Here is a 27,634-nt window from a genome sequence, read left to right on the forward strand (position 1 = left end):
TTTATCCCCTAGGTTTTATTTTTGAATTTTTTTTACATCTTGTCCCTTCACGGGGCTTTTATCTGTGAATATTTTGATTTTTTTGTGTGAGTTTTGCTTATTGTTATGAAATTTTATATAAAAAATTAAAGCTAAATATTGAATAAACATTTTGTTTAAATAAATTATCCATTTAAAATTTCAGCAATGCCACCTCACCTCCTAAAAGCCACAAAATCAAATATTTCTAATTAAGATATTGAGCAAAGTATCAAATAAATATTGGAATTATGTATTTTGGCTTAAATAAATTTTATATAATTTACATAATATACATAGTAACGAATCAAACGTGCCTACTTGATTGTTGCAAATTAGATTTCAATTTTCAAAATTAAATCCTTTTGCTTTTGACATGACAGGATAAATTTTAATGCTAATTGACTCCCACAATATAATAACTACCTAAATGAAATGGAAAATCATGCTTCCATCCCTCAAATTTTCTCCTTACTCTTCTTTTTTCCAATAGGTAATCGTACATAATGCATCACCCACAGAAAATGGGATATTTAGTCATATATTTTGAACATTTTGCGAGTTTCCAAATACGTGCTTAATATTTTGCAATTATTGCACCAAATTCCGATTTGGGCACGAATTTCTTGCTAACAGGATGGTGGAATGCAAGAGGTACAACATTTTGGAGGATTGAGCGTAATCTACAGAGCCAGCGGCACTCGGGGGTTCCATTAATTACACTCGTGAACACAATGAATGTATAATTGTTTGAAATTTATGCTGCAATTTGTAATTTTTATGAGATATTTAACCCCTTGATTCGCAAGGGTGCGCGCACACACACACCGTGAAGTGGAGGTCAATGGACCATTAGAGGAGCAAACTTTGATATAATTCATATTAAATAAATTGATGTTTGGGAAAACAAAAGGAGAGAGAACTCCAAGACGATGGCGCGCCGGTAAATTGGCTTCGTATCTTGTGAAAGTTTATGGATAAATTTTGAACTTTCTTCCTTCGTGAATAGTGATACAAGTATATTATACAGAGTAAGATTGGACTGGCCAAGATGGCACAAATGGGGGGTGGGGGAGTAAAGAAGCAAAAAGACTTAATTATTCGCCATAGAGTGTGATTTTATAGAGGAGATGGGGGGTGGGAGTGGTGCGAAGAATGAAATAAATCCAACTTTTAATTGAGATTGATTGCTTCCTGCTCTGTCTGCCACTTTAGTGGTCATTATTTCATTCTCAAGCACGCAATATATTCTGCAAAATGGCTTTTCGTCTCACAAACCACCCCCGAATGTTCCATTCACCAGTCCTCACCCCCCCAAAGATGCGCAGGGGTGAATGATAGAAGGGGTGTGGGAAGAGACTTTATTGGTGAAGCATAAAAAAACATTAAAGAAAATCATCATGCTGAGAAAAGTGCTGAGAAAATATGATGGAGAAAAAGTCGATATGATGGGGAATTTTCTTTCAAACACGGCCAAATTAGGAGTTTCAAGTTGAGTGTTTGAAAGTTTAAAATAAGATTATTATTAAAGTTGATGCATGTACTTGAAAAGATACTCACAGAAAGTTAAATTGCTTTATCCATGAGATAATTTGAGATATATTCTTTGAGTATACTCACAGCAAAGTACACTATTAACATCCCATTTTAGATGTAACTTCAAAGAACATGGCTATCAGGATGTTATGGCAAAGCATAAAACTTAGAGGAAAAGGAGTTTCGAATTAAGAGTCATCATGGAAAACTTTTCGATTACACATATAGAGAGCTTTAATCGTGTTTCACGTTGGATACTCTGATGAGCTTTTCAGATATATGTACTGTACATATGTTATGTACTTATATTTAATGTAACTTCTGTTTAAATAATTACTTTCATTACAAATTAGATGGATTAAATGAAAATGCACAAAAAGACTTTCTATGAATGAAAAAAAAAATTAAATATTTTTAGATCTTACAGAAATTATTCGGAATAATGAGAACTAAGGAAAATTTCTAACCCAACTATACTTTAAAGTAGAATTTATCAATTGAGAAATCAATTGAAAATTTATTAAGTTCATGAGAAAATCCTTTGACCTTTTCTTTTTAGTTAGCTCTTGAGCATAATGGGTGGCAAAACTGACAAAGCTTACAAAGCTTTATAACTTTGAAGCTTAAGAAAAGTGAAATTCTAGTTGAAATTGCTAATAAATTCAATGCGCCAATGAGTCTACACGGCGGTTGGAAATTAAATTGCCATTTCCATTTGACCCTTAAAGTGTTCAAAAGCTTTAGATTAAATTTCTGAGTGAGTTTGTGACTTGATGCATCAACCAAGATGGAAACAATAATTCCATCTGGCATAATGCTAAAATTGTGTCTCCCCCATGCACTCTCGTGGCCTGTGTATGGGAGTCTTGTAAAATGGATGCTTTGGAGCTTCTGGTGTTGTTTCGGTGTTGTACAGACGAGAGGGTAGTTTATGTGGTTCACAAACTTTCAGTTCTCTTGCACACCCATTAACCCCGTATGAAAAGGCGAGGGGTGCCCGTAATCAGTAACTGGCCAAAAGCAAGCAAATATACTTCGTCAGTTTAAAATGAAAATGAAACAATAAGCTCACCCCAATCTCTCACCAAATAATTACATTGGGATTTCTCTATATGACACTATGGGTATTACGCAAAAGTTATTCATATATCATTAATTTCATTTACTCCAACATTCATAATTGCACGGAATTAATTAAAATTTCCATTTAAAGCTGCATTCTCGGCTTTTTTCCGGCCTGATTTCTCTGTCAATATTCTCTGCTTCATTTTAATTAATTTTATGAAAAAAAACTCTAAATTAAATATAGATGATGAAAATAATATATTAAAATTGATAAATTTAAATAAATTGAAAATTACATAGTTTCAAATTTTATTAAATTAAATAATTGGATTAAAATATAGAATTAGCTTAGTAATTTCGGGGATCTAATAACAATTTATGAAATTTCCTAATTGCTTTTAAACGACTAAATTAATATACAAAATGCCCCAGGAATTAAAACGTTGAAAATTAATATAATGAAATTGAGCTTTTATCAATTCAAAAAATCTACTAAACAAGCATTTCTGTTCAACATGTTGAATTAAAATGTATTGGGGGTAAGTGAAAATTTAGTATCGACATGAAGAATGATGATCTTACTGTTCTATGTAGCTTTTCAACATCCCCCCATCCAACAATGCACAATGCATCCAAATCTATTTATCAATCGCAACCAAACAATGGAAACATGTGGAGTATTTTGTAAGAGATGGAAAGGTTCAACAATGAAGGCATCCTCGAAGAAAATTGTGAGAGGATAAAAGATGAGCAAGAAGTCATGAGAAAAGGATCTTCATTGTTGTCTTCTCGTAGACTGACACAATAATTCGAATATGATGCTGAGAGAGAGAGAAAGCGAGAGAATTAAAGATATTCTCGCTGCCTGGAGAATATTTTCTTCCATATATAGTGGAAATTCCATCAAATCACTTTTAGGTATTCCCCACATTTATGCACACAAAACATTCCATTTCAAAAATTCACCAACCATCCGCCCTTTTGTCGCTACGTGACGTTGTATTATGCTGAAAAGAGGAATTCATACATCCAGCCAAGTGGCCTGTATTTCATTTTCAACCCACTCACCCAACCGCCATGGAGCTTTTTTCATCCCCATGCAAAAAAAGGGTGGAGGAGAAAAATGACACTCTCTGGGAAATTTTCCCTTTTTATTTTGCAAAAAAAAATCAACCAGCCTCCAACATTTCATATGACTTTCTAGCAAAAAAAAAAAAAAAACGAGAGAAAGGCAAAAGAAAAGCATTTTGAGGACAGATTGAGGGAGTTGATGTGGGTTTCAAGGGATCCACCCCGCTATTGGTATTTTGCAGAATATATATCTTCTATCGATGGGCAGCACTCACCAGAATATCAAATGAAATGAAATAGGAGGGAATAAAATAAATAAAACAACAATGAAATGGTTAAATGCCTCTCTGAAGTGAATTTCAATGGTCCTCCGGAGGGTTTTCTGGCGGGGTATGTGCGTGAAAACAATAGAGGCCTATTAGATAAGCTTGAAGCGAGCAAGGGTGCCTTTTGCGCCCATTTCCACCACCCACCCTTTTGGCAAAAATAAACCTTAAAAGATATAAACTCAAAAACTTATCAATTCCTTTTCTCTCAGCAGCTCCCTTCATGATATGACTCCTGGGAAGGGATGTGTGTGTGTGAAGAAAAGCTGAGATTTTAGGTGATCCCTCAATGACGATATATCGATAAAAACAGGGTCGAGGTATTTTTTTCCCTCAACAAGAAACGACGAAAAGCTCACCAAAACCTCTTAAAGCTTTCCCACGCTAAGTATACTGTCAAAAACGGTTCGTTAAACAATTTTTCTAAAAGGAAAAGACTTTTAAAGAAAAGTTTAAAGAAAAATATCTCACAGCAATGAATAAAATTGTAGATATTGAGACTAATAAATGAGGGAAAGATTTTATTTTTTTCTTCGGAATTAAAAGAATTTTCATTCCTTCATCTTAAACATTTTTTTAATCAGTGTATCCTTCAGAGTTAAAATATTGATGCGAGCTAACAATGTAAAAGAAGAGAAGAAGCGAACAAAGTTTCTAAAAAGCACTCACTTATCTTATTAGTGCGCGCAAATCTTCAAACAATGGACCACACCATTCCCATCAACGCAGCTTTTTGTGCTATATGTACCTATAGTACAGGGTGGCGGAGCGATATAGTCACGAAATTAAATGTTTATAACTTTTTTTTGAATTAAGATTTTTGTAAAATTCCACTGCCAAATGATCAGAAATATAATCAAGTTTTATCATGCCAAATTTGGTGGAGCTGACTCCAAATCGGGGGGCGCTAGAGTTAAAAGAAAAAAGTGCAATTTCCCATACATTTTGACAAAGTATAGCGTTTTTCATGTGAGTTGAAGTGAAAATGCTAATTTCTTAGAAAAAATATGTCTTTTTAAGTATGAAAAATTTAATTTTCCAAATGTCCTCCTTCTCAAATGACTCAAATGGCTCTCTCAAATGAGTTTTGAATTACAGAATTAAGAATTTCTGAAAATTTAAAAATTCTTTTTAAAATTTAAATTCTGAATCTCGCGAATAATGTTTTATTTAAGCTCCGCTAGAGTTGCGGGCTTATTAACATAAACTCGAGATTTGAGGTATCCCTAGAGAAAGTAGTCAAGTGATGAGAGATCCGGAGATCGGGCAGGCCACACAATATCTCCCCGCCGGGAAATTAAACGGCCGGGGAATTTTCTCATAGGCCGCAGTGCTTCGCCATAATCCGTTTTGTTGTGAATAAAAAATCTGAGTAAATAACTCACTTTGGAGATGCAAGATAGAGGAATAAAAGTTTTTTTTTATTCCGACTTCCTCCAATTTAAATTTCATTCTTTTAGAGCAAAAAATTAATTTAGGCGGTATTTCATTAACACTGCGTGCAATCACATCAAACACTTCCCTCGAGTTGAAAAATCACAAAGATCACAAACAAAAAATCCTAAACATTTTAAGGTGTAAAGAAAAAAAAACGTTAAAATGGAAGACGATAGTGGAGAAGGACATTGGAAGATGATAGTGGAAGAGGACATTGGAGAATCCGAGTATCATTTTAAAAAAAATCGTTATGCAAAGTGCTGTGTGAAGTAAGCGAAAAAAATCATCTCTGAAATCGACTATACTCATCAACATTGAAAATTATGATTTTTTTACATTATCAGCTCTAGCGCCCCCCGATTTGGAGTCAGCTCCACCAAATTTGGCATGATAAAACTTGATTATATTTCTGATCATTTGGCGGTGGAATTTTAAAAAAATCTTAATTCAAAAAAAAGTTATAAACATTTAATTTCGTGACTATATCGCTCCGCCACCCTGTATAAAATGGAAAGCTTTTGCCGAGATGGAGTGGAAATTAAAGTAAATTGTAATTGCTTCTTGAGTAGGGAAGTAGATTGGCTCAAATCATGGGACGTGCGTGTAATGACTTTTCTATTCCTTCTTTCATTGTTCTACCTTTTTTTCTCTCGTACTTTTTCCTCCTGCCCCTTGTCCGAGGGCAATATAAATGTTCCCTTGATTCGGTCATTTGTTAACCTCTCTAAAGACTTTATGCGTGTGAAGAGATTTATTCGTTGTGCCTGAGGCCGGAAGTTTCTTGCTTGAAATTGTGCTTTTTTGGGTTTTTTTTTAATTGAAATTCAGAACATGCTTTTTAAAGTCTCATTAATAATTCAAGAGCTTATGATTTTATTTGAATCGTGTGGGTTAGCCTGGAAGCTTTCTGCCCTTCACACCAAACGTGTGGTACTCCCGTTTTTTTCCCTCCTGATCGCTCGGGGGTGAAATTGAGAAATAGAGGGTGGGTGGGTCGTTTGGTAGCTGTGAAGAACAACACTCACACATATAGATTTGATTTTATTATTCGCTTTATAGATGAGGAGCCTCAGTGGAGGACGTCAAGTTCAAACGGAGCTTTTTTCATAAATAAATCGAATCCCACGGAATGTTCTTTGAGGTGCAAAAAAGCTCAAGGTAGAACCGCCCCAATTGCTATTTTGGTGGAATGGCAAAAAATACATTTTCCTGCCTATGGTGTGTAAACATAGAAGAAAAAAAAAAGACTTCACTTTCTTCAGAGGGGCGACATAGGGAGAAAAAGAGAAAGAGAGACTGTGAAGCTTTTCTTTTCCATGTTCTTTGCCATCCGTGTATTGGCGACATAAAATTAAAGCAAATCTCGCTGGAGAGGAAGAAAAAGTTCCTCCAAATGTGAACCATTTGCAAGAAATTTTCACTCTTCATGGTGGAGAATTTATTCGATTTGCCATATTACACGAAAATGAATAAGGGAGGCGCTCCCTTTCATTGAATAATTTTTCAATAAATAGAGCACGGGAATAATAAAAATTTATATCACGACTTCTTCCATCCAACAAAATACACACGTCACAAAGCTCTGGATTGCCACTTGAGACACTTTCGGTGTGATTGAATTTTTTCCATCCAATTCACGCATTTTATTTATGTTTTTTTTGCTACACGCCCAAAGCTCACACCGAAAGCTCTTCAATATTTTCATTGAGTTCATTCAAAAATATTTTCATATGAAATTGAAGTTCCAATTTTGTGAATCAGATTCCTCCAAAATCCCGATGTCAATTCACATAAATTTGCAAAATCGATTTGAATGGGTATTTTTTTAATGCCAGAAAACTTTGAATAACCCCTGTGGTGAATTTTGGCGAGGGTTTTAAAGTGAATTTAATCATTGAAGTGGCTTTTTTGGGGGTATGTGTAGATAAATTTAGAGTTGGGAGTGGGTGAGTAAATTGGAGAACTCAATTGTGGAATTGATTTAGCACAATTTAAGCTTTTTCAATCGTATTTTCAAATTATTTAGTGCTTTAGAGTTTTCTAGGAAAAAAGATTATTTTTAAGCTTATAAAAAGCTTTGGCTGCTTGCTAATAATTCTCAGGAAATGGGAATATTATTTTGGGAAAAAGAATTTGATTTAAAAGTTATTTTTAAATAATAATTTGATAATCATTTTCTCACAAAAGCTCATTTTAAAATATGTATGAAAAGACATTTTTTTTTACTAGAATTGTCTGTGAGCTTTTCTCTGTCGCAACGTGGTTTGTTTTCGAAATGGCGAGGATTCCGTGTGAAAATGAATATGGTCATGGAATCCTTGACCGCTTCTTCTTCCATAAACATTGGATGGCCCTTGAGAGAATTGGTGGATGCGAAAACTTTCGGAAATATTGAACCCTTCCGCCTCTTGCCAACATGTGAAAGTTGTTGCGAGAACTACCCACAGTCAAAGTTGCTTACAAAGTCCACACACACGGGGGTGGGTGGGGGTTGTATAACAAGAATACACGACTATCGGGGGTGTTCTATCCGGAAGCAATGGTCCAACTTCTTGCTTCCGATAACAATTGCCATGTTATGCGATAGAGAAGAAATTGCTCTGCCGAGATGTAGTGTCGTCCACCCAGAAATCCCAGCACAAATCGCCCATCTCGTCGGGGGAGGGAATGGGAGGGGGTGAAGAAGGGATTGAGGATATTCGAGGCTACACAGGGGTCACACGAAAGTACAAACGAGGATTGTTTTCTCACCATTCCACCCCCTCAGTTGATTCGGTGACCGTGAACGAGAAGGGTAGGTTCAACATTATTCTGTATGTGCAATTCCCTTTTCCGACATTCCACAGCGCATGGAGAGTGCTCTCTATATGAATTGCTGTAATGATTCTGAGATGGACTTTCGAGGCGAGCTTTCCATTGCGCCACCACGACAGTTAATTCAATTTGGTACTCCATTGTGGGTTTCCCGTCTTTCGAGCTTTTCTCACCCTTTGCACACACATACCCCCTTCCCAAAAAAAACATAGCTATATTTAGGTCCGCAATATGGAGTGTCCCATTTCACTGTATGTGAGTGTGTAATGTTGGGGTAGAGAGAAGGGGGGGGGGGCGACAAAGTGGCAAAAAGCTCCGCAATATGTCGCATAAATGGCACAGAGGAGCGATTATGGGTGTGAAAGACTCAAAATGCCACACACATCGCCATTTCGTGCGAAGGACGACGGAGGGAAGATTAAAACTCATACCCCTTTTTTTCTCCTCGCCAGGATTGACCACTCCGGGGTGTGCACGATGTGTGGTGGAGAAAAAAAAAGAGAGAACCCCTCATCCCTGCAAAATCATATTGCTTGCTTTCCCCAGGGGTAGGAAAAAGAAATGTAATTGAATCTCTATTTTATTTCTTCAGCATTATACATTTCCCGGTGCCATTTCCATTCTCTCTATGCTCCATCCGAGTGCTCCCAAAATGGGTGTGAAACAACTCACATATTCATCCGGGAGCACATTCACCCCTCCCTGTCTTGTTCCCATTTTTGTCGAACCATCTTCATCCCAACATACCGCCCCCTCTTTGCAGATTTGTTAATTCAATTGAAGGAGAAAAGCAAAACGTCACACTCCTGATATTTTCTTCTCTATCCCCCAAAATTTCAATTCAACAACAAACAGAGAGATTTTCATTCCTTTTCGTACATTTCAACCCCCATACCGTATCACATTTGAGGAGCTCTACTTCTCCGGAAAAAGCTCATTGAAGAGATTCCATTTCTGAGATTTTACAAGAAAGCAAAAAAAAAGGATTGCACAGAACAAACCCCCTCCAAATAGTTTGAATTTTTGTCTCCAGGATTCTTTCAAATGGGTTCAGTTCAAGAAATTCATTAGTTAAATAGCAAAACGTCTTTTGAAAGCATCAAAAATGATGTTTGATGCCAGAGAATGTTGTAAAAGCTCCGAGAAAGCATCTGTGAATGAAGTTAGTTTTTCATCTTCACGTCCTTATAATGGATCCTTTTAATGCAAAAATGATTACTTCTGTTTGCTTCGAGGACGTCTATTCATGTTTATTTACTAATTTATTTTTACATTTCTCCGCATTTTCCATCTTTAGAATTGATTTTTTAAAAACATTTTCATAATTTTCCAAACATATTTTTTATCGAATGTGGTTTTGTCGAATTATTGTCAAAACTAATAAATAAAATTTCATCACATTTAATTTTCTATCCTGAAAACATTGTTAAGGCTATTCACGTTTATCACGTACCTATACTTTTTTTCTTCTTCTTTTTGAGAATGTTTTTCCACCCTTAGAACCTTTTATTTGCGACGTTTGATCAAGCTGAACAAAACGAAAAAAAAGTTCCCATAAAAACCCTCTGAAATAATCACGTTTTTCTTTTGACTGGAAAATTTTATCCATTTCACATCCGGCGTGTGCAAAAGTGAGGGGGGAATGAGCAGGAGGGGAGTGTGTGGTATTTAGTGCGGAGCTCCAATCCACCCTATAAGTCTTCAAATGGCGGCATCAATTTGCGGGAGGGAATGTGCGGAATTCATTCGGTGCTCACTTACCTATTTTATTTGGATGTGATGTAATTGGAGAAGAAGTAAAATACCTGATCCGACTTTGCAAAAACCTCCCTCCGCAAGTGGTGGTTTTATTGGGGAACACAATGGAGAAACTTTCACGTGTGGCAAAGGAGCCTTATGTGTGTATGTATGTGTGTGGTATATGAACAGCTTTCTCCCGCATCGCTTCTCTACTTTAAATATTTGTCAATTAAACTACATTAGAGTTTTGGGGGTGCCATTACTCTAACAGGAGCAGTGAATGTGTGTGCGGTTCAAAAGGCTTTTCTGAGCAAATAGCGTTTCAGCTTCGTTGGCTACACAACCAAATCCAGAGCGAAAACCCTCATGTGATCAATATATGCAAAAGCTCACGGAGAAAAGCTCCTCGTCACACCCCAACTCTATCATTGTTCTTCATGGCCCCAAAAGCAAGAGGAAAGGATGACTATTGAGAATAAGTGTGCTACCATTGAAATTTTCCAACGATGCCATCAGCGAAAAGCACAAAACGGAGCTTCTCATCCACCACGGAACACCCCATAAACACCCACCCAAAACTCACTTCCACCCCACTCGAATTGCATTACTTTTTCACCACTCTTTCGTGAACGTGGCACCAATTAAAATTCCTCAGGGGAGACATTCAGAGATTCCGACTCTGTTACACTCTGGTAAGGAAATTCACGTCAAATTGACGTGCACAGAGGATGTTGGGGACGAGGGGTGGGTTGAAAGTTCACGCGGAAAACCACCCATCGGGCACACCCTGATGGCTCATAAAATTCTCCAACCACCAACATTTGGGTGGTTTGTGTTTGGCGAATATCCATATAAATTCCTTCACAATTGCACCCTCAATTGAGCAAAAAGTCCAATACCAGCTAATCAAGACAAATTTATTAGCAGCTAATTTATGGGCAATCATTCCAACAACCTTCTCCACCCCTACCCTTCATTTGTATGGAGAAAAGTTTTCTCCTTAACCTAAAGGGCTTTCCCTTAAGCACGCCATTTTATTGTGAAAGTATAAAAGTACGTAGTTTTCCTAGAAATGTCGCGCAATCGAAAATAAATCTTGATTTCTAGAAGAATGGTTTGAGATTGTAAAGAATAGGGAAACGTGGGGTAAATTGGTGAATCAGACGCTATTATAGAGATATGTAGAAATATTTTAAGAAAATAAGAAAATTTTATTAAAACAATCTTAAGAAAATCCAGCTTGAAAGAAAACCAAACATAAAAGAAGACCAAGCATAAAATCTCCACATTCAATTTAATTATGTATTCCCAACAGTTTTAGTTTTTTCTCAATTCCTCATGCGGAAGAAATCCAAGAAAAATCCCTGCGAAGATCCATTTTGATAAATTTTTACAACCCCTTCAAATCCTATTCTTTCTCACAGAAAAAGCTGCCAAATCACCGAGATAGCACACGTTTTGGGAGTTTGCTCACGATGTATCGTAGATGATTTGGGAGCACTCCTTTTATCGTCAGAGCTCTATCAATTTCTCTTTGGATTTGAGTGATTGTTAACCCCTTGGGGGAGTTGGCCGTAAAATTCTCTCTTTCTCTCTCTCTCTCGAGGGTGGGCGTGTGGAGTTGCTTTGGCTGCAGCTGAATGTTGGGGGGGGGGGGTGGAAAAGAATTTACGAGTGCGTGTGCGTTTCTTTACGACAACGCCAAATCGCAGCGGAAACGGCTCGATATGGTGGAGATTCCAGTATGAATGTGCCAATGTGATACAATGTGGGTGACAAAGAGAGGCATTCGGGGGTGGAAGGGTGGGTGCGAGTAAAGAAAAGGACAAAATAGGAAATGAGGTGATGAAGTGTGCGGGAATAAAAGTTGGGATATTTTATTGTCTCACATGGAATTTTCATATCATAAACAAAATTGAGGTCATATTCATTTTTCTATGACCATTTTCCTGGGTAATAATCTTCCTAAATGTATAAGAAATAAAATACGGGATTTTCATCCTCTGTGGGTGTGCGCAACCCCCAACAAAACGGTTTAAAATTGCCTCGAGCAATTTTTCTATAAACTTTTCCCATAAATGTGGGGCACAATTTCAAGAAATGCAATTCACTGTGATTCATTAATAAAATTTCATATTTTTCCATGCATGAAATGGTCTGTGTGTGTATATATTTTTGACTAACAAATAGACCCCCGGAAAATTATGCTAGGAAAATTTATATGTACAGTACATACAGAACCTGAAGCCTTAAATGGGGAAAATCAACTGGGTCTTGAGCTAAAGTTCTCATGGGGGGTGTGTCATGGTTTTCAATTGAATTTCCCGTACAAATTGTCTAATAGTAATTGAAACGCCTCACAGGCTAATCAAAATTAATTACTAATGTTTCAATGTGTAATGCTTTGGGGGTAGTTGAATATATTAAATAGAAATTAATTTAATGCTTCAAGAGCAAATTGAAATGTTATTATATAGAAGCAAGTCCTGCAGAAAATCAAAGTAAGTTCTCCAAAAGACTTTGAGAAGATGCTTTGTGTTTTAAATGCATATAGTGCAATTACACTTGATTACTTTTCTTGGGCTTTTCATGTTGGCATTGCGGTAAGAGATGGCGTTAGAAGCATTGTGCCATTGTTATGAGAAAATTTCAAATAATGGAATTTAATTTAATTTATTTAGTTATTGATTTTTCAAATCTATCTCATAAAAATTCAACACTCAAAATTTATTTCCTCTAGCAATAATTTTATCTGGAATAATAAAGACCTTATACTCAATGATTTCACTGCAACAATAACTCATAATTTTGAACATTTATATTAACTGAAATCTGGAGAAATAAAATAACAATGCGATAAAGAAGACCGCATGGATTATAAAATATCCCATAAATTGTCTCCCAAAAAATTGAAAGGCAGAAATTAATAAAATTTTCATTTTCAGTGAGCTTTTTGTGGTGAATAAAGAGCGAATGAATTTATCTGGGAGAAAAACACTCTCTTCCCGCAATTGTTTGGGAAACGCAGCCCTTTTTCCATCATCGTGTGTTTTTTTTTCCTTTTGCTTCCCTTCCATGGCAATACCTACTTCATAAAGTAATTTTATATCCCCAATATTAATATTTTATGTAAATCTTTTATTATTTGCGAGAACATAAAGAAGAATGTCTTAATAAAAGAACCTTTCGTTATTTTTGTCGCATATTTTTCCCCACAAAGAAAATTTTTCTCGTGGCATATTTAGGAGAAAACTTTGCTTTATGGCCATGATGGGGAAATTCCTATATTATCTTCTGCCAGCCTTCCCATCGACCCTCAACCCCCACCCCTTAAAAAGAACTGAGGGATTTTCGGGACACATTAAATGTAGTTGTGTGGATTTGGCACAAAAGTGAAATAAACTGCAATAGAGTTGCCCATTTATGGTTTAACTCAACGAAATGTCTCTAAATGAATTATTCAGGATATATACATACATATATGTTGCAAAACATAGCCAGAAACTTGGTCATGTCATCCACTCATCCATATTAACAACTTGCTAAATGTCCCAGTAAAATCGCGGAAATATTCTCTAACCCCTCTCCCGCCAGGAAGCCGCAGAAGGGTCATTTGTGGGGGGTTGTGTTTACTGCAAAATTTCTCCCTCAAGTCGCTGAAAATCACTTTCAAAGCACTTTTCTCCGCATATTCAGCACACTGGGAGCTTTCGCCTTTCCCACCCCGTCCCCTCACATACACATATTGGATGGATGTAATTCTGGGGAAAATTTCATCCCAGGGGGTGGACGTCACTCACCCTCAAAAGCAACCCAAAACTTTGACACAAAACATGTGTGTGGTGATGCGAAATGTAATTGTGAGACATAAAAGTCAAACATAAAATACCCCCAGAAGCTCTCCCCGAGTTACAATTTAAATATTTTATCAAGAAAGGACGCGCCATTCCCCTAAACCCCAAAACTTCCATTGTGGGATCACCAAAAATAGCGATCTATGTTGTGCATTGCTGGATTTTTGCCAAATTACACACCACTGTAATTATTTAAATAGATTTCACATTGTTTTTATGAGTAGAATTTCCATTTTTGTATGTATGCAAAAAATCCCCGTGGTGCGAAAATTCTGTCCCTTTAGCTTGTTTATGGGTTTGGGGATTGGGGGTGTGGATGAATTTGGCGGATATTGAAATGCAGCATTTTCCAATGTTATGTACATTTTGGATTTGTCAAATTTATTAGCAAGCTGCTGGCGGTTTATTTATTTAATTCATTGCTATATGTTTTTTTGTGGATTTTCAATGCTGAACCATATTTTTCCATATACGGGTCATCATCAATATATTTTATTTTAAATTCACTACAATGGAATTCGTTTTGAGAATGCAATTTCTCTATTTTTGTTGTTAAAATTCAATAAGTTCAATAAAAAAAACTTTATTAAAATGAAATAACAAAGTTGAAAAAAAAAATATTAGTTTGGGTTAAAACAAGGCTATGAATTATCTTCTTTTGAAATTTATTTATAGGCTCTTTTAGTTGTCTATTGTTGTATATTAAAAGTATAGAAAGTATATGAAATACACGCCATCTATTGTGATTTTTATATTCAACCTAGCGCCATCTACCATTATAAATGGTGGAAACGTAGTTTTAGTTGAATAACTTGAAATGAACCTCTTTTCATGGAAAAGAAAAGATTTTCTTTTTACTTTTGCACTACGGAATTTTATTCTGGATTTCAGTTTTTCATAATTAAAATTGGCAAGAATTAAACCATTTCTTTTATCCACAAGTAGGCAACTTTAATTTAAATTATTTAAGAAAAAGAAAAGCAAGGATTGAAATTTAGAATTTTACAAGTTACTTTAAATGACTTTTATGTTGGGCGCCACTCGTCATTCGACGAGAATTGTTAAACATGAAACATAGTTACTTGATACAGGTTTCCGTTGATTCCTGTTTCTTCTGCGAGTTTCCTCGCACGCCACGTCCCATTGACATCCATCGGCATCTGGCTTGAGGACTTTCCCCATTCTCGGGAGGGAATCCATGTCAGCCACTTGGTGTTCTCTGGATGCTGCTTTCCCCAGTCCCGAGAGGGAATCCATGTCCTCCACTGGGTGTTCTCCTGATGCTCATCCTTCGGCATCAGGCTTGAGGACCTTCCCCATCCCCGAAAGGAAATCCATGTCCTCCACTTGGCGTTCTCCTGATGCTGCTTTCCCCAGTCCCGAGAGGGAATCCATGTCCTCCACTGGGTGTTCTCCTGATGCTCATCTCTGTGGAGGGCATCTTCACAATCGTCGGTCTCACGACGCACAGCACGCAGAATTCGTCTCCCACGACGAATGTTGCAGCGAAGAAGCTTCTTCCGCCTTTGGGTACTCACTTCTGCCCTTCTTCTGCCATTGGCTCGGCAGTGAAAGGGTTTTCCTTTTCTCACGGAGCCCGTGGGGTCACATCCATCGACATGGGGCATCGTAGACAACAGCATCTTTTCCCTTCCGGCAGGAGAGCGACGGCACCTCTCTTCTTCGCACTTCGGGGGCAACCTCTTCCGGCTCAATCCAGACAATGGCCTTTTTCTTCCACTCACGCGCGAATCACTCCACGACATTCTTAGGGGCTTTTTGGGGTCAGTAGCTCGGCCCTCCAATTCCGTGCGGGTCCTCTGAGAATCGAGACAAAACTGATATTAAAATTAATTTCCAATGAGGAGGGGACGTCACAAATCTCATTAATCTGTCCCACATAAAACCTCAGAAAAAAACAATTCTAGCAGTTGGCCAATATTAAGGTTGAGAGACTGAAAAATTTAATGAAACTTACGAAATTTACGACAGTTTGAAAAATTGTGAAAATCTATGGAAAAGCGAACGCTACAAACTGACTAGAAAAATATCTCTGTTCGTCATTCACCATTACCTGATAAAAACTTCAAGAAAAATTATTTTCTTAGCCAGAAAAATGACTCAAATATATCAGAAATCCTTCTATGCGCCATCTATTGTGATTACAGTCTTCAAAATTTAATATTAAGCAAAATTATCTCAATCTGCCGTTAAAAATATTCAAGAATACTTTCTCCTTAGCACAAAAATGGATTCAAGTGTGTCGGAAATCACTGTGAATACATGAAAAGTAATGTCGTTTCGAAAAATAAAGCAAAATTGCTTCTAGAACTCTGTTCCTCGAGATCACGTAAAATATTCCCAAATGGATACTACCCCATCCACTACTCCCTAACATACCATAGACATTCTAACAATAGTCGCCCATTTGTAGTGAATTTCCCGAGACAATTTGCAAAAAGAGAAACCCCATAAAAATTGACATTTTGAATATTTCCCGGTGAATTCATTGGTAAATGGGAATCCCTCATGTTCAATTATTGCACCCAATTTTTGCCAAGTTCTCCTTCAAGCACGCTCCACTGAGAGAAAATGGGAAAAAATTTCCTTATATGCTTTTTGAAGCGCTCTATGGGTGTAATTTCCAGCATCTGCTGGAATTCCCCTCAATTACTCGTTATAAATGTGCTATGGTTCCCACACAAGAAAATCTCTCAAATAAAAAAAGTATAGAGAAAATTTGCACAAGAGTGCATCTGCAAAGGCTCACACCACCGTGTCCGATTTATTGATCACATGGAAAGCAATTCCTATTGAGTTTTCACATCTACTGGCAGTGGAGAAAAAATACAAAAATAAACATGGAATGTGAAGGCGAAAAATATTTCATCAGACATGAAGGAAAAATTATTTGTCCAATATTATCAACATCCCTAGAGGGATGGAAATTTTCACATCAAGAGAGCGATGCAAAATACGATAAAGTGAAAGAAGCACACCAAACAACGAAATCAACCGCCCCAGGAGAGGGATGCAAATTAGTGGTTGTGGTGCTCATAAAATAATCAGTTTTTGCTTGGTTGTTATTTGTCCATGACATAATTATTTCGCTCGGTGAGTGGGCTACAGAAAAAAAAGTCATGAGATTTATACTATGAGCCATGGATTATGATAATTAATTGCCAGCTTATTACCAAAGCACTCCACACTACGTGATTCACTATAATGTACTTTCTGCAGCATTACAGCGTACTGAACTAATATTTTAGCGACAGAAAATGAATTTTTGGGGCTTGGTGGTTATGGTGTCAATATTTTGCAGGAACGGGGAGTGAATCGATTTTAATTAATCCTACATTGAGTTTCGGTTTTTGCTATTTCAGCTAAATAAATTGGATTTTGCAATAAATTCCAACGAAGAGAACATAAAAATATAAAAGTGAAGAACATTATCATGCACAATACATGGATAGATTCTCATAAAATTCAAACTATTAAACAAACGATATGATTCTCTGGATTTTCTGTATGCATCACGTTCTTTGATGTTCTAACAATTATTCTCTTGATTGTCGAATAGAAAGCCAAAATGATCATGATTTTTGTAATGTAATGTACTTTTGGTAATTTTACTTACTCTACTTTAAGTGCAAAAAAAAGTTTTCTTTTCCTAAAAAAAAAGATTAATTTCCATTTAAAAAAAGATTTTAAAAAAAACATCTTGTGCGCAATTTTAAGAATTTTTGGGTAATAATTGGCTGTTTTAGACAGTTTTGAAGTTTTCACATAAATTTCAATAATTTCTTGAGAAAATCTGGGTTAATTTCATTCGTTCATTCTTATAAGATTTTTTAAAAAATAAAATTCAATAAAAATATTAAAAAGTTTTTAATCAATAATGTTCTGACATTTTCCATATTTTCCCCACAAGATAAGTATTATCGTAACTCCCACGGCAAGACTTTAGCTGCTTGAAAAATGCATTTCAGTTCAAAATGCATTAGAGAATGAATGTATATTTTCGCAATATCCAACCACGGAGTTGAGAGAATTTCCATTTGAAACAATCTCTCGGGAGGAAAATGGACTTTTCACTTGATCTCCTCAAAGTTACGACCACCCCCTCTTTGCTACCGACCCAACGTGTAAGAGTTCCACCGAATCTAATTCTCGTCTCAAATTCCTGGGACTTGTGTGTACGGGGGTGACATAAAATAACCCTCCATCCCCCCACCCCGCGCAAACTATCGTGAAAGCCGACTATGCGAGAGAAATTCAAACGTGGTGTCAAAGGGGTGCAAGGCGTGGGATTTCGCGTGAATTTATCGAGGTTGGTGGAGACTGGTTGAAAATTCCCATTGGAGGAAATTGCTTATAAATTTTTGAGAGGGAGGACCACCATGCCAAAGTTCACAAACAAATTTAGACATTGTTCCCAATTCACTGTACGGGCGCTTTTTCCCATACAACTTCACAACGGCCCCAGATAGCCGGAAAAAGTCTGCGAGTCAGCACGAGGTTTTTCTACCCATACATATATAGCCATCGTGATCTGCATACAAATTGGATGGAGCACTAGGCGCCTCCATTGTCTTTGGTACAACTGGGTGCTGCTGAATGGGTATGGTATATACCCTCTTTGCCAGCGGAGCCCTTGCACAGACAACACCCCATTTTCATTACAGGGATGGGCGACAGAGTGATTTATATGTTTAAAAATTCTCGCTGAATGTGGCCATCATGTGAATTAAAAGGAGAACCCACGAGGGTGGTAGTGGATGAGGAATAACAAAAAAAGGCAGCTCATGATGAAGATGGTAGTTGGGTTTTTTTTCTTGCTTTCTTCGTTACCCACCAAAAGCCACGGGGAGCATCTCGTGCTGATGTCAAGAGGATGTATCTCGTGAAAGGCATTACAATGGCCAAAACATCGACTCCGGGTGCGATTCATGCGATTTTACATGGTACTCGTATTGTCCGTATTGTCTTGTCCCACCATGCAAGAGTTGGAAGGTAAGAGCCGATGAAAATTCTTGTGGCGGATAGCAATATTAATGAAAGAAATTAAAATATTCAGCAGATAAACCTTTTAGTTTTAAATCCTAAAAAGGCTCGGATTAAGGAGCAAGAATATAAAAATACTAAACTCAAGCATAAAAGTTATTAAATTCAAGTTTAATACTAAATTCAAGGATAAAATGACAAAAATCAAGCTGGTTTTTAATCTTTAAAAAAAAGCTCAGGTTAAGCAGCAAAAACATATAAAGTGCATTAAATTCAAACATAAAAGTGTTAAATAGAAGCCACAGAAAGGTATTGGGTTTTTTAGCAAGTAGTGTTCATCTGATATTCGGATTATTTGCCAATTTTTAGATAATTCGGCAAAAAACTTAAATATTCTGCAAATAAAACACCCCTTAACTTTATTTATAAAGAAAAAAAAAAATTTAAAAAATTCAAGAAGATAAATAAAATATAATGAAAATGTCGTCAAAAGGTCTCCTTGACAGCCTCAAAATAAATAAACTCCTTCGAAGATGGGAAGCTTTTGAAAATCTGCCGCAAATAATTCCACGGCTCCCAGTGAATTTTTCGCCCGTTAGCAAGTTTTCCTGTCGAATAGCGAAAACCTATCCCGCAGATTCTCCCTTCAACCACCCACACACCCCGTGGAATAGTTGTCCTTTTTGTGTGTTCTTCATCGACGGGATGTGCATTGAGTGTGCATTCTTTTCATAGAGCACTTTTTACCACCCCTCATACAGCCCACCCTCACAATCCTTTTTGTTGTTGTTTTTATCGCGGATATCTGCATGGAAAATGGGGTGCGAAAAAAAAACATTCGCATTCCATACAATTCAAGCAGAATTTTCTGTGTGAATGGTGGTTTTTTCTTCGCACAGACAACTGCTAACATTTGCACTTTGGCGCACGTGAAGTGTTATATGACGCGGTATTTGTTTAAGGAAGCATGCAATGATGGTTGAATGTGAATTGTGCGAATTTTTCTATATAGCACAGTACTTTGTATATTCATTGCAGGATGAGTTATATATCTCTCCCTTTATTCCCTGCACAGTTTTTTTTCTACACCTGGATCATAAGCATGCTCATTTGGGCTCTTTTGAATATTGTGCTGCGGAGAAACTTTCTGTGATCATCCCTTGTTGGGAAATTTATTCAACATTCTGACACCCATTTAATTTGCCCATTCACTTAATAGGATTCGATAATTAAAAATACTTCCCCGGGGGTGGATATCTGGCACGAGAAAAAATCACCCAACCGCAAAAAAGATAAATACAAAACGGAAATGCGATAATGAAAATCAGCGCGAAAATTCATTTTCAATTTAGTGTGAGAGAAAAAAAGCATTTTTAGCTGCATTGGGAATGAGTTTCTGCGTGTGCATGTGAATATTGAGGTAGTTTATCAATAATTACCTAATCAGCACCACTATTGCGCATAATTTTGTTTAATTCATCACACTCGGAGGAATAATTTAAATATATTAAACCCCATCTCTCTAAATGCAATTCCATCGGTAATGTTCCATTTCTCATGGCGATTGCATGTTGCAGAATTTATCATTTGGTCATGTCATCGTAGTCATAATTATGTAGTAGCACCTACCTATATATATGGTAAATAAATTGATTTATTAGGAAAGAATTTAATCTATCCCAATGAAATTTATTGTATAAACGATAGTTTAGTGGAGACAATTTCTATTTTAATAAAATTCTTTATTCTCTGACATATTAAGACCTTTCGCATAGATGTTGACCTACATTTTCAATACGATTATTTTTCTATTAAATTTATTATTCTTTAGAATTTAATTAATTACTTGAGACAAATAGAAGATTTTTTATATTATTCTTTTTCAATATTTAGCAAGAGACGTCACAGATTATTTTTCTAAATCCAATTAATTCGTATTCTTTTTCTTTCCTTTTAATTCCAGCACAACAAAAATATATAAAACACAAACATAGCTTGAAATTCATTTTAAATAACTAATCCTATTTCACCTTTCCAGGAAGAATTCAATTCACTCAAGAGCACTTTTGCAGGTAGAGATGGAGAGAAGGGTGGTGCGAAAGTTCCGGGAGATGGATGAATTTGTTGGATGGCAGAAACAGAGCGCGAGGGTGTGTGTGGACTAATCGATAAGAAAAGCTGTGAGTTGTAATTTATCTGATGCAGCTTTCGCCTTGTGCGAACAATCCAATTCCTACGACGACGATTGCCAACAAATATCCATTAGTTATTGCGTTATCAACACCCCCAACTCCCATCATTAGGCACCTCGCACGACTACCCTATTGGGAGCTTTTTCCTTCACCCAACCTTCACCCCATACCCCTCTGTGCGCTATTGTGTGGAAATCGATGGGAATGGAATTGGAATAATTACTCCAGAATCGGCGATATAGTACACGCTTCGAGCCCTTCGTTGTTTCTCCCATTTCCCCGGGCCGGAGGGTGCAATTTTTCATTGTGTCACACCAGCCACCGATGATCAGGGTGGACTGTTAATCATTCCGGTGTGCAAAAAGCCCCGAGAAGCCACCAAAAGATGCATTTTCGGTCTAACCGCACCATAACATTCTTCCCCGAAGGTATAAATTCATCCCAACTTGGGGTACCCGTTCAAAATTTCAAGACACCAAGAAGTCCAAGCTCCACATAAATCAAAAACAAATTCATAAGCATATGTCTTCCTTTCACGCTTTTGTGAATAAATTCATGTTTGCCACATATTCTATTCAAAAACAACTCCACCCGTATCGTTCTCAGTGGACGAGATATGGCTACGGATGCAACGTATATGTATGTATGCAAATAGGGTTGTTGCACGGGGGGGGGGGGTGGTGGTGCAGAAAGTTAGTATGGTACAGTTGTATATATACCCTTTTGTCGCAACAGCAAATGATTGTCGAGGGTTTGCAAGAAACAACTCGCACACTCCACTAGCGTTATCAGTTCACATGCACTCAGCGATAATGGGAGCAAATTGAACAATAATATGGAAAGTACACCATCATGATATCCTGCGACGTCCAACATGATGCTGCAGCTGGGAAATTTTGCATTTTACGATATGTGTGTGGAGCTCTATATTCACTTCTAAATGTTTGTGAAGTTTGAATTTGGGATACGTTGAGGAGATTGAGGGGGTAGAAGCAATCTATACATACACGTAGATACATATATTGTTCAACAATAGAGTGGAGTTTTGTAGAAATTTCCTTGCCAGATTGAGGAAAAGTTTATTAATTCATTTTCAAAAGTTAAAAAAACATCACGTTTACATATGAAGAAGTTATTTTAAATGAAAAGTTTATATGGATGGAATAAAATAATATATAGGTAATGTGGAGATTGTTGAAACTATGAGGGGCCCTGGAGCTTTAATTAATTTCTGAAGCTGCAAAATTTGAAGCTTTTTGGGTAAAGGGAAAATTTATTTATTTTCAGTAAATGAAGTAGAATAATTTTGCGATATTTTTAATCAACTTTAAATTCCTTTGAAGTGATTTTTAAATGATAATCAATGTTCAAAAAGTTTAAGCTTATTTGGAACTACAATTAAAATTTATTAGGTTGTTGAAGAATAAGATCAGCATAGCACTTTAAATAAACCCCTTTTGCAGTGAAGGATATAATTTCACAAGAAAATCCCTCAAAAGTTTGTATATGACCAAAGTTTCGTAAATTACTCACTAAATCCCGATGATTTCTGAGAAAATTCTCAGGTTGCTCCATACCCCACATTACCACCCACAGAACCCTCAAAGAATCCAACCCCCTAAATTTGTGTGTTCGTGACATTAAATGCTTTTCGGAGGGTCTAACATGGGACCGGAGCATCTCTCGCACACAAGCGGAGTGGAGAATGTTTCATTTGAGTAAGTTTCGTGTCTTTGGGGGTACTTTCCCTCCACTCAATGAGGTAATTCTCTTGTATATATACGAAGTGAACCCAAGGGGTCCGGGGAATTAACTAGCCATTGCCCTATTAGATGTGGTTTAAAAGACTGAGAAGAGTGTCATTAGGTTAATCTCATAGATTGCCCGTAATCTCTCTCTCCCCTTAAAATGGACCTTTCGCCTTTCTCAAGAGTCATTTTTCTCCTGCGCCCTTCCCCACAATGCATCTTCATCGTCCCCCCTTTTGCACCACCCACACACCCCTATTGCTTTAGCCCATTTATTGGGAATTAATGTTTACGACTCTGTGGTGATTGGATTGGAAGCCAGAGTGCCTGCCAGGAAGGAGAATCAGGGAGTGGGATGGCCATCAAATGCGAGAAAGCTGTGAGATAATTTTGTGGAAACCTTTCACGAGTGGATATAAAATGAACCATCAACCATTTAATTTGCAGAAATAATGAGAGAATGGATATTGATGGTTCATCTTCTTCTCATTGCACGTCAAAATGAGGAGCTACCAATTTAGTATCAATTCCTCTCTAAATCTGATTCAAATAATTTTCCTCTCTTCTGTGGAAAATCTCATATTTCAGTTTTGTTTAGCACACCACGTGGAAAGAAAGAATCAAATTTTGAATGAATTTCGCCCATTCAACGGGTTTCAGGGGAAGCAAAATATAGAAACACACTTGCATCCATTCAAATTTTCCACGCTCAGGAACTGGATTAATTGTATCCACTTGCTACATGGTTTTCCTGCTATTATATAAATTGCTTCTCTCTCCCCCCGAACACCCCTCTTGTTTGGCAAAACGCAAAGCTGCAGCTTTCCAAAAAGCTCTCATCCAATTACTCATCCATAGAAAGTTTCATTGAGTGCCCTCATTACGCCATTGGTTTGTCACTAACTTTCACACAACATTTTTCACTTTTCGCCTGGAAGCTTCACAAAAAATAAGTTATTTGGTGTGGATGTACTGGCGCATATGAGACAAATGAAAGTTCTCCAGCATATATGGTGGAGAACTTTTAAAGCTTTAGATTGTGAAAGGAAATTGCAACTAAAGGACCCTTGGAAGTGCCCAATTATTTCTCCTGCATTGAGAATTTTGTAAAGTGGTGTGATTTTCATGAGAGATTTTCAACGCTGAAGCTTTAATTGAAAAGAAATCCTGTGTGTGGCTTTCAACTATATATGAAGCTTTGTGGACTTTAAAAAAAAGAAACTAAATGTCCGTAAAATCTCCAAGGAAATCCTTAAATCGTTAGTCAATCTACAGGCTATTGACACACTTTCCGCATTCCTTTCTGTGTATATAGGATCTTTTGTACATCAAAAACCTCCACTAAAATCCCGAAGGAAAAAGGGATAAAATCCACTATATGTCCTCCAATAGCAATTATAAGGCAAAAGGGAGAAATGGATCTGGATGAATGGGAAAAGGAGTCAAATGGACATTGAGAATTTCCCATTCGTACCGCAGTGAAGTATCTCAAATCTGTGCTATGTATGCTTGTGGAACCGATACCTAGGTCAATCCAATTGTGCTATGGGTTTCAATAGGCCTAGAATATGTTTGTTATTTCGTGTCACACCAACTTTCGGAACCGAAGGAAATCAAGAAGGATTTTCTCATATAGGAAGAGCTTTTGCCATTTCGAGAGCACATATGCGGAACTGTGAACATGGAAAACCTATAAATAAGGTGCAAACCCACTCCCTACAAGTTACCCACACTCCCCAAAAAAGCATCCTCTATATGTGCTCTCCATGTTGGAGCAATGCTTGAGGAAATGTTGCTCGAATACATAAAAATCAACAACAATACACTTCATGTGATTGATATTCATGGCATGATGGCAGACTTTTCCATTTGGAGTCACACAGCCTCATGCGAGAGTTTCCCATTTAAAAAAAAAGTATATCGATTTAGTGCCACAAGACAGGCTACCAATAACTAAATAATTTCACATTATACAGTAAAGTCAGGCAAATTTATCCAAATTTTCTTGCCAAAATTAGCTGGTCTGGCTTAATTTTTCGAGCTTCTTCAAAGTTAAGAAAAGAAAATTTAGAAAATCGTTTCAATAAATTGAAAGAAAAAATTCAATCCGTGATCTATCACCGTGATTTCTCCAGTTCTAACTGGAGAAATCAGAGAAAATTCATTATGTTTTTTTTGGATAAACTTGCCATCCTTTACGGTATATTAGAAAATTCAGAACTTACCGATTGTTGTAAGCACCGTGAGCGAGTATAGGAAAGCTCTGGCAAAAGTCCAATCATACTCCTGCCCGAGACTGGATTGAACAATTACTGCCCCCATGGCAGGACTCCCGGAGTCCCCAAGTTGACCACCATGGGCAGCAATGTCATCCGTGAGACGTTTAATGAGTTGCTCCTGGAATCTGGCAATTTCCAGGGCTGCCAGTCTGCAAAAAAAAAAATAAGTGAAATTGAGGGTAAAAATTGCACTTTTGAAACCCAATTAACCCATATATAGCGCTTAGTTCATGTACCTGGTCCAATTTTCACGATACAAGATATTGAGGGAAACTGTGATGTCCCAGATATTTTCAACGGCTCTCTGACGTGCCTCGAGGGTATCCTGAATGGCAGCTGGGGAAAATGTGACGTTATCGCTTCGTACCGGCGTAGGTGATGGCTTCATTTGTCGATTCGTTGACGCCAGAGTTTTCTGCTGCATCGTCGAGGCTCCACCCTCAATGGCTAAAAATATGAAGGAGCCTGCAGGGGATGAAAATAAATTATTTTCATTGCCAAAAGAATATTATTTGCTTTTGAGAACATTAAGAGGGGATGAAGACATGTGAGTGTGCAGTGGTAGCTCCCTTTTAGCTGTGATTCTTTCGAAGAAAAGAATAGCACAGCTTCTGTGTACCACCTAAAATGCAATTTCTTACTCAGCAATATTTTTCATTTATAAAAAAAAATATTGAATTTTTATTTAATTATGGCGGATAAATAACGGAAGCTCAGTGAAAATAGGAATTTTCCAACAAAAAAATGAAGAAGTTAACTCACCGAGCAGCGTGTATGCAAAGAGCAGCGTGCAGATACCGAGATTGGTGAGGAGGCCAACCCAGAAGGGTGCCGATTTGGGTCCTAAGCACGAGCAGCACTTGCGAGACTTGTTTGGGGCACCAGACATTGCGCCACTGGGGACGCCGCTGCCCGTCGAAGTGCCCGCCTTTAGTGAGGACGGCGGTTCGCGCTTCAGGGTGTTATTCTGCTTGAGCGGTGGGTATTGGTCGTAGCAGTGATACCGGCCACTCTCCTTGTCACCCATTCTTATCTCTCAGCCCCCGGGTACCACGCGACGGCCACAGGGCACGCCATCATCCCTCCACGCAATGTGTGCCTCTGACGACGACAAATCACCTCACTTTATGCCACTGATGACCTCATTTCTACCCCAAAATGACAATGCCCAAAGATTCCTGGCTTTGTTTTTGCACTCTCTGGCTGTGTGTCCTCTTGCCTACGGACACCACTTGTCACTCCCCCGTGAGGGCCATAGGGTCATGTGTATTATTCTCTCCTGACTCAATCCCCCTTGCTTGCAAGTTTTTCTTCTCTGACGCACCAAAACCTCTTGGAAACGCACTGTAAAAAAAAACAAGAAAAAGAACGATAAATTCAACGGAAGATCGATTATGATAAATTGTCGTTGAAGAGGCAATTTATACGGAATGGAGTTTTGCGAATTTAAATTGATTTTTCACTTCACCCTCCTCCCCCTCCCTCGCAAACAATTTATCCACCCATTTTGCACCTTACAGTGGAAAGTTTAGTCAAAAAGCTTCGAGCATGATTTTAAATTTCACTTTGCTGAAGAAATGAAAGTTTCCGAAAGTTCTTAGAAAGTTTACATTCTCAAGATGCTCAAGATGTTTCTGCCATAGACAACATGGCTTTTTCACGGCGACACGACCCTTTTTCTTTACAACAAATTTTCTTTACAATTTTTTTCCCACCCTCCCGACAATTCCCATAAGACATTGAGCATAATGCTGACTGTTGTAGCAAGCAGAAAGAAATGAAAAAAAAGCGTCAGAAGAACATCATTGATAATATCTTCTAGATGACAATCTTGTGGGTGGGTTTGCTGGAGAGGATGATCCTCGGTCGGCAAGTGGTGAACTGGCGCCATTACACCTCATTCACTTTTGCGTGATATTGAATTTAAGAAGGAGCAAAAAATGCTGTTTCATCATCTTCTTATTACGCTATTTGCGTCAACTTGCCACAAGCTCGCCTCTCTACCCCCGCCACCCAATGCGGGGGAATATGGGGTGAATTTCCTATATGTAACATGGAGAAGATGTAAAAAAAAAGAAAGAAGCTCCAGTGGAGTCGCCTGGTTGTCACACGGGAGTGGGTGAAGAGAGATTTTATCGCTGTGTGCGCAAAATCTTCAAAGTTTCATGAAATGCTCCAGCAAAGTGCTGTGGGGGCTTATGAATTCAGAGTGTATTGAATTTAAAATTAAATTGCCACCATGGTGTGATAGTGCTGGCTTTGTGCAACAAGCCATTGATTTCATCAATGTTTAATCATTTGAGAGAGATTCTTTGTGCCGTGGCAGCAAAATAATCCATCTGTTAGCAAAATGTGGGGTGAATTATTCCCCTCAGTGTGTTACTTATCGTATCAAGTTGAGTAAAAGTGGTTGGGTTAAGTTAACTTAATAAAATTAATTGTTAGAAAGTTTTTTAAAAAAAAAGTCCGAGGGGAATTTCGAATTTTCACATCGCTGAATGTACATATTTTAACTTTATTCATACATATAGTTTCTTCACTTTAATTTAT

At 37.4% G+C, this 27,634-nt stretch overlaps 2 protein-coding genes across 4 annotated transcripts in view; one reads left to right on the top strand and one right to left on the bottom strand.

Annotated features, from left to right (window-relative positions):
• LOC129787507 (C2 domain-containing protein 5) overlaps positions 1 to 27,634 on the top strand; it is a 970,947-nt gene that overhangs the window by 118,537 nt on the left and 824,776 nt on the right. The gene's annotated exons all lie outside the window — the stretch shown is intronic.
• The window catches only part of LOC129787722 (TWiK family of potassium channels protein 18), an 84,170-nt gene that overhangs the window by 6,383 nt on the left and 50,153 nt on the right, over positions 1 to 27,634 (bottom strand). For all 3 annotated transcript variants that reach the window (XM_055823474.1, XM_055823482.1, XM_055823488.1), the window contains exons 3-5: positions 25,847 to 26,428; positions 25,321 to 25,549; positions 25,031 to 25,233 (exon numbers count right to left, since the gene is read on the bottom strand). In XM_055823474.1, the coding sequence (XP_055679449.1) occupies positions 25,031 to 25,233; positions 25,321 to 25,549; positions 25,847 to 26,111 (697 nt within the window). In that variant the 5' untranslated portion in view covers positions 26,112 to 26,428. The remainder of the gene's footprint in view (positions 1 to 25,030; positions 25,234 to 25,320; positions 25,550 to 25,846; positions 26,429 to 27,634) is intronic.

Source organism: Lutzomyia longipalpis, chromosome 1 (assembly GCF_024334085.1).
Source record: "Lutzomyia longipalpis isolate SR_M1_2022 chromosome 1, ASM2433408v1".
NCBI classification, from domain to species: domain Eukaryota; kingdom Metazoa; phylum Arthropoda; class Insecta; order Diptera; family Psychodidae; genus Lutzomyia; species Lutzomyia longipalpis.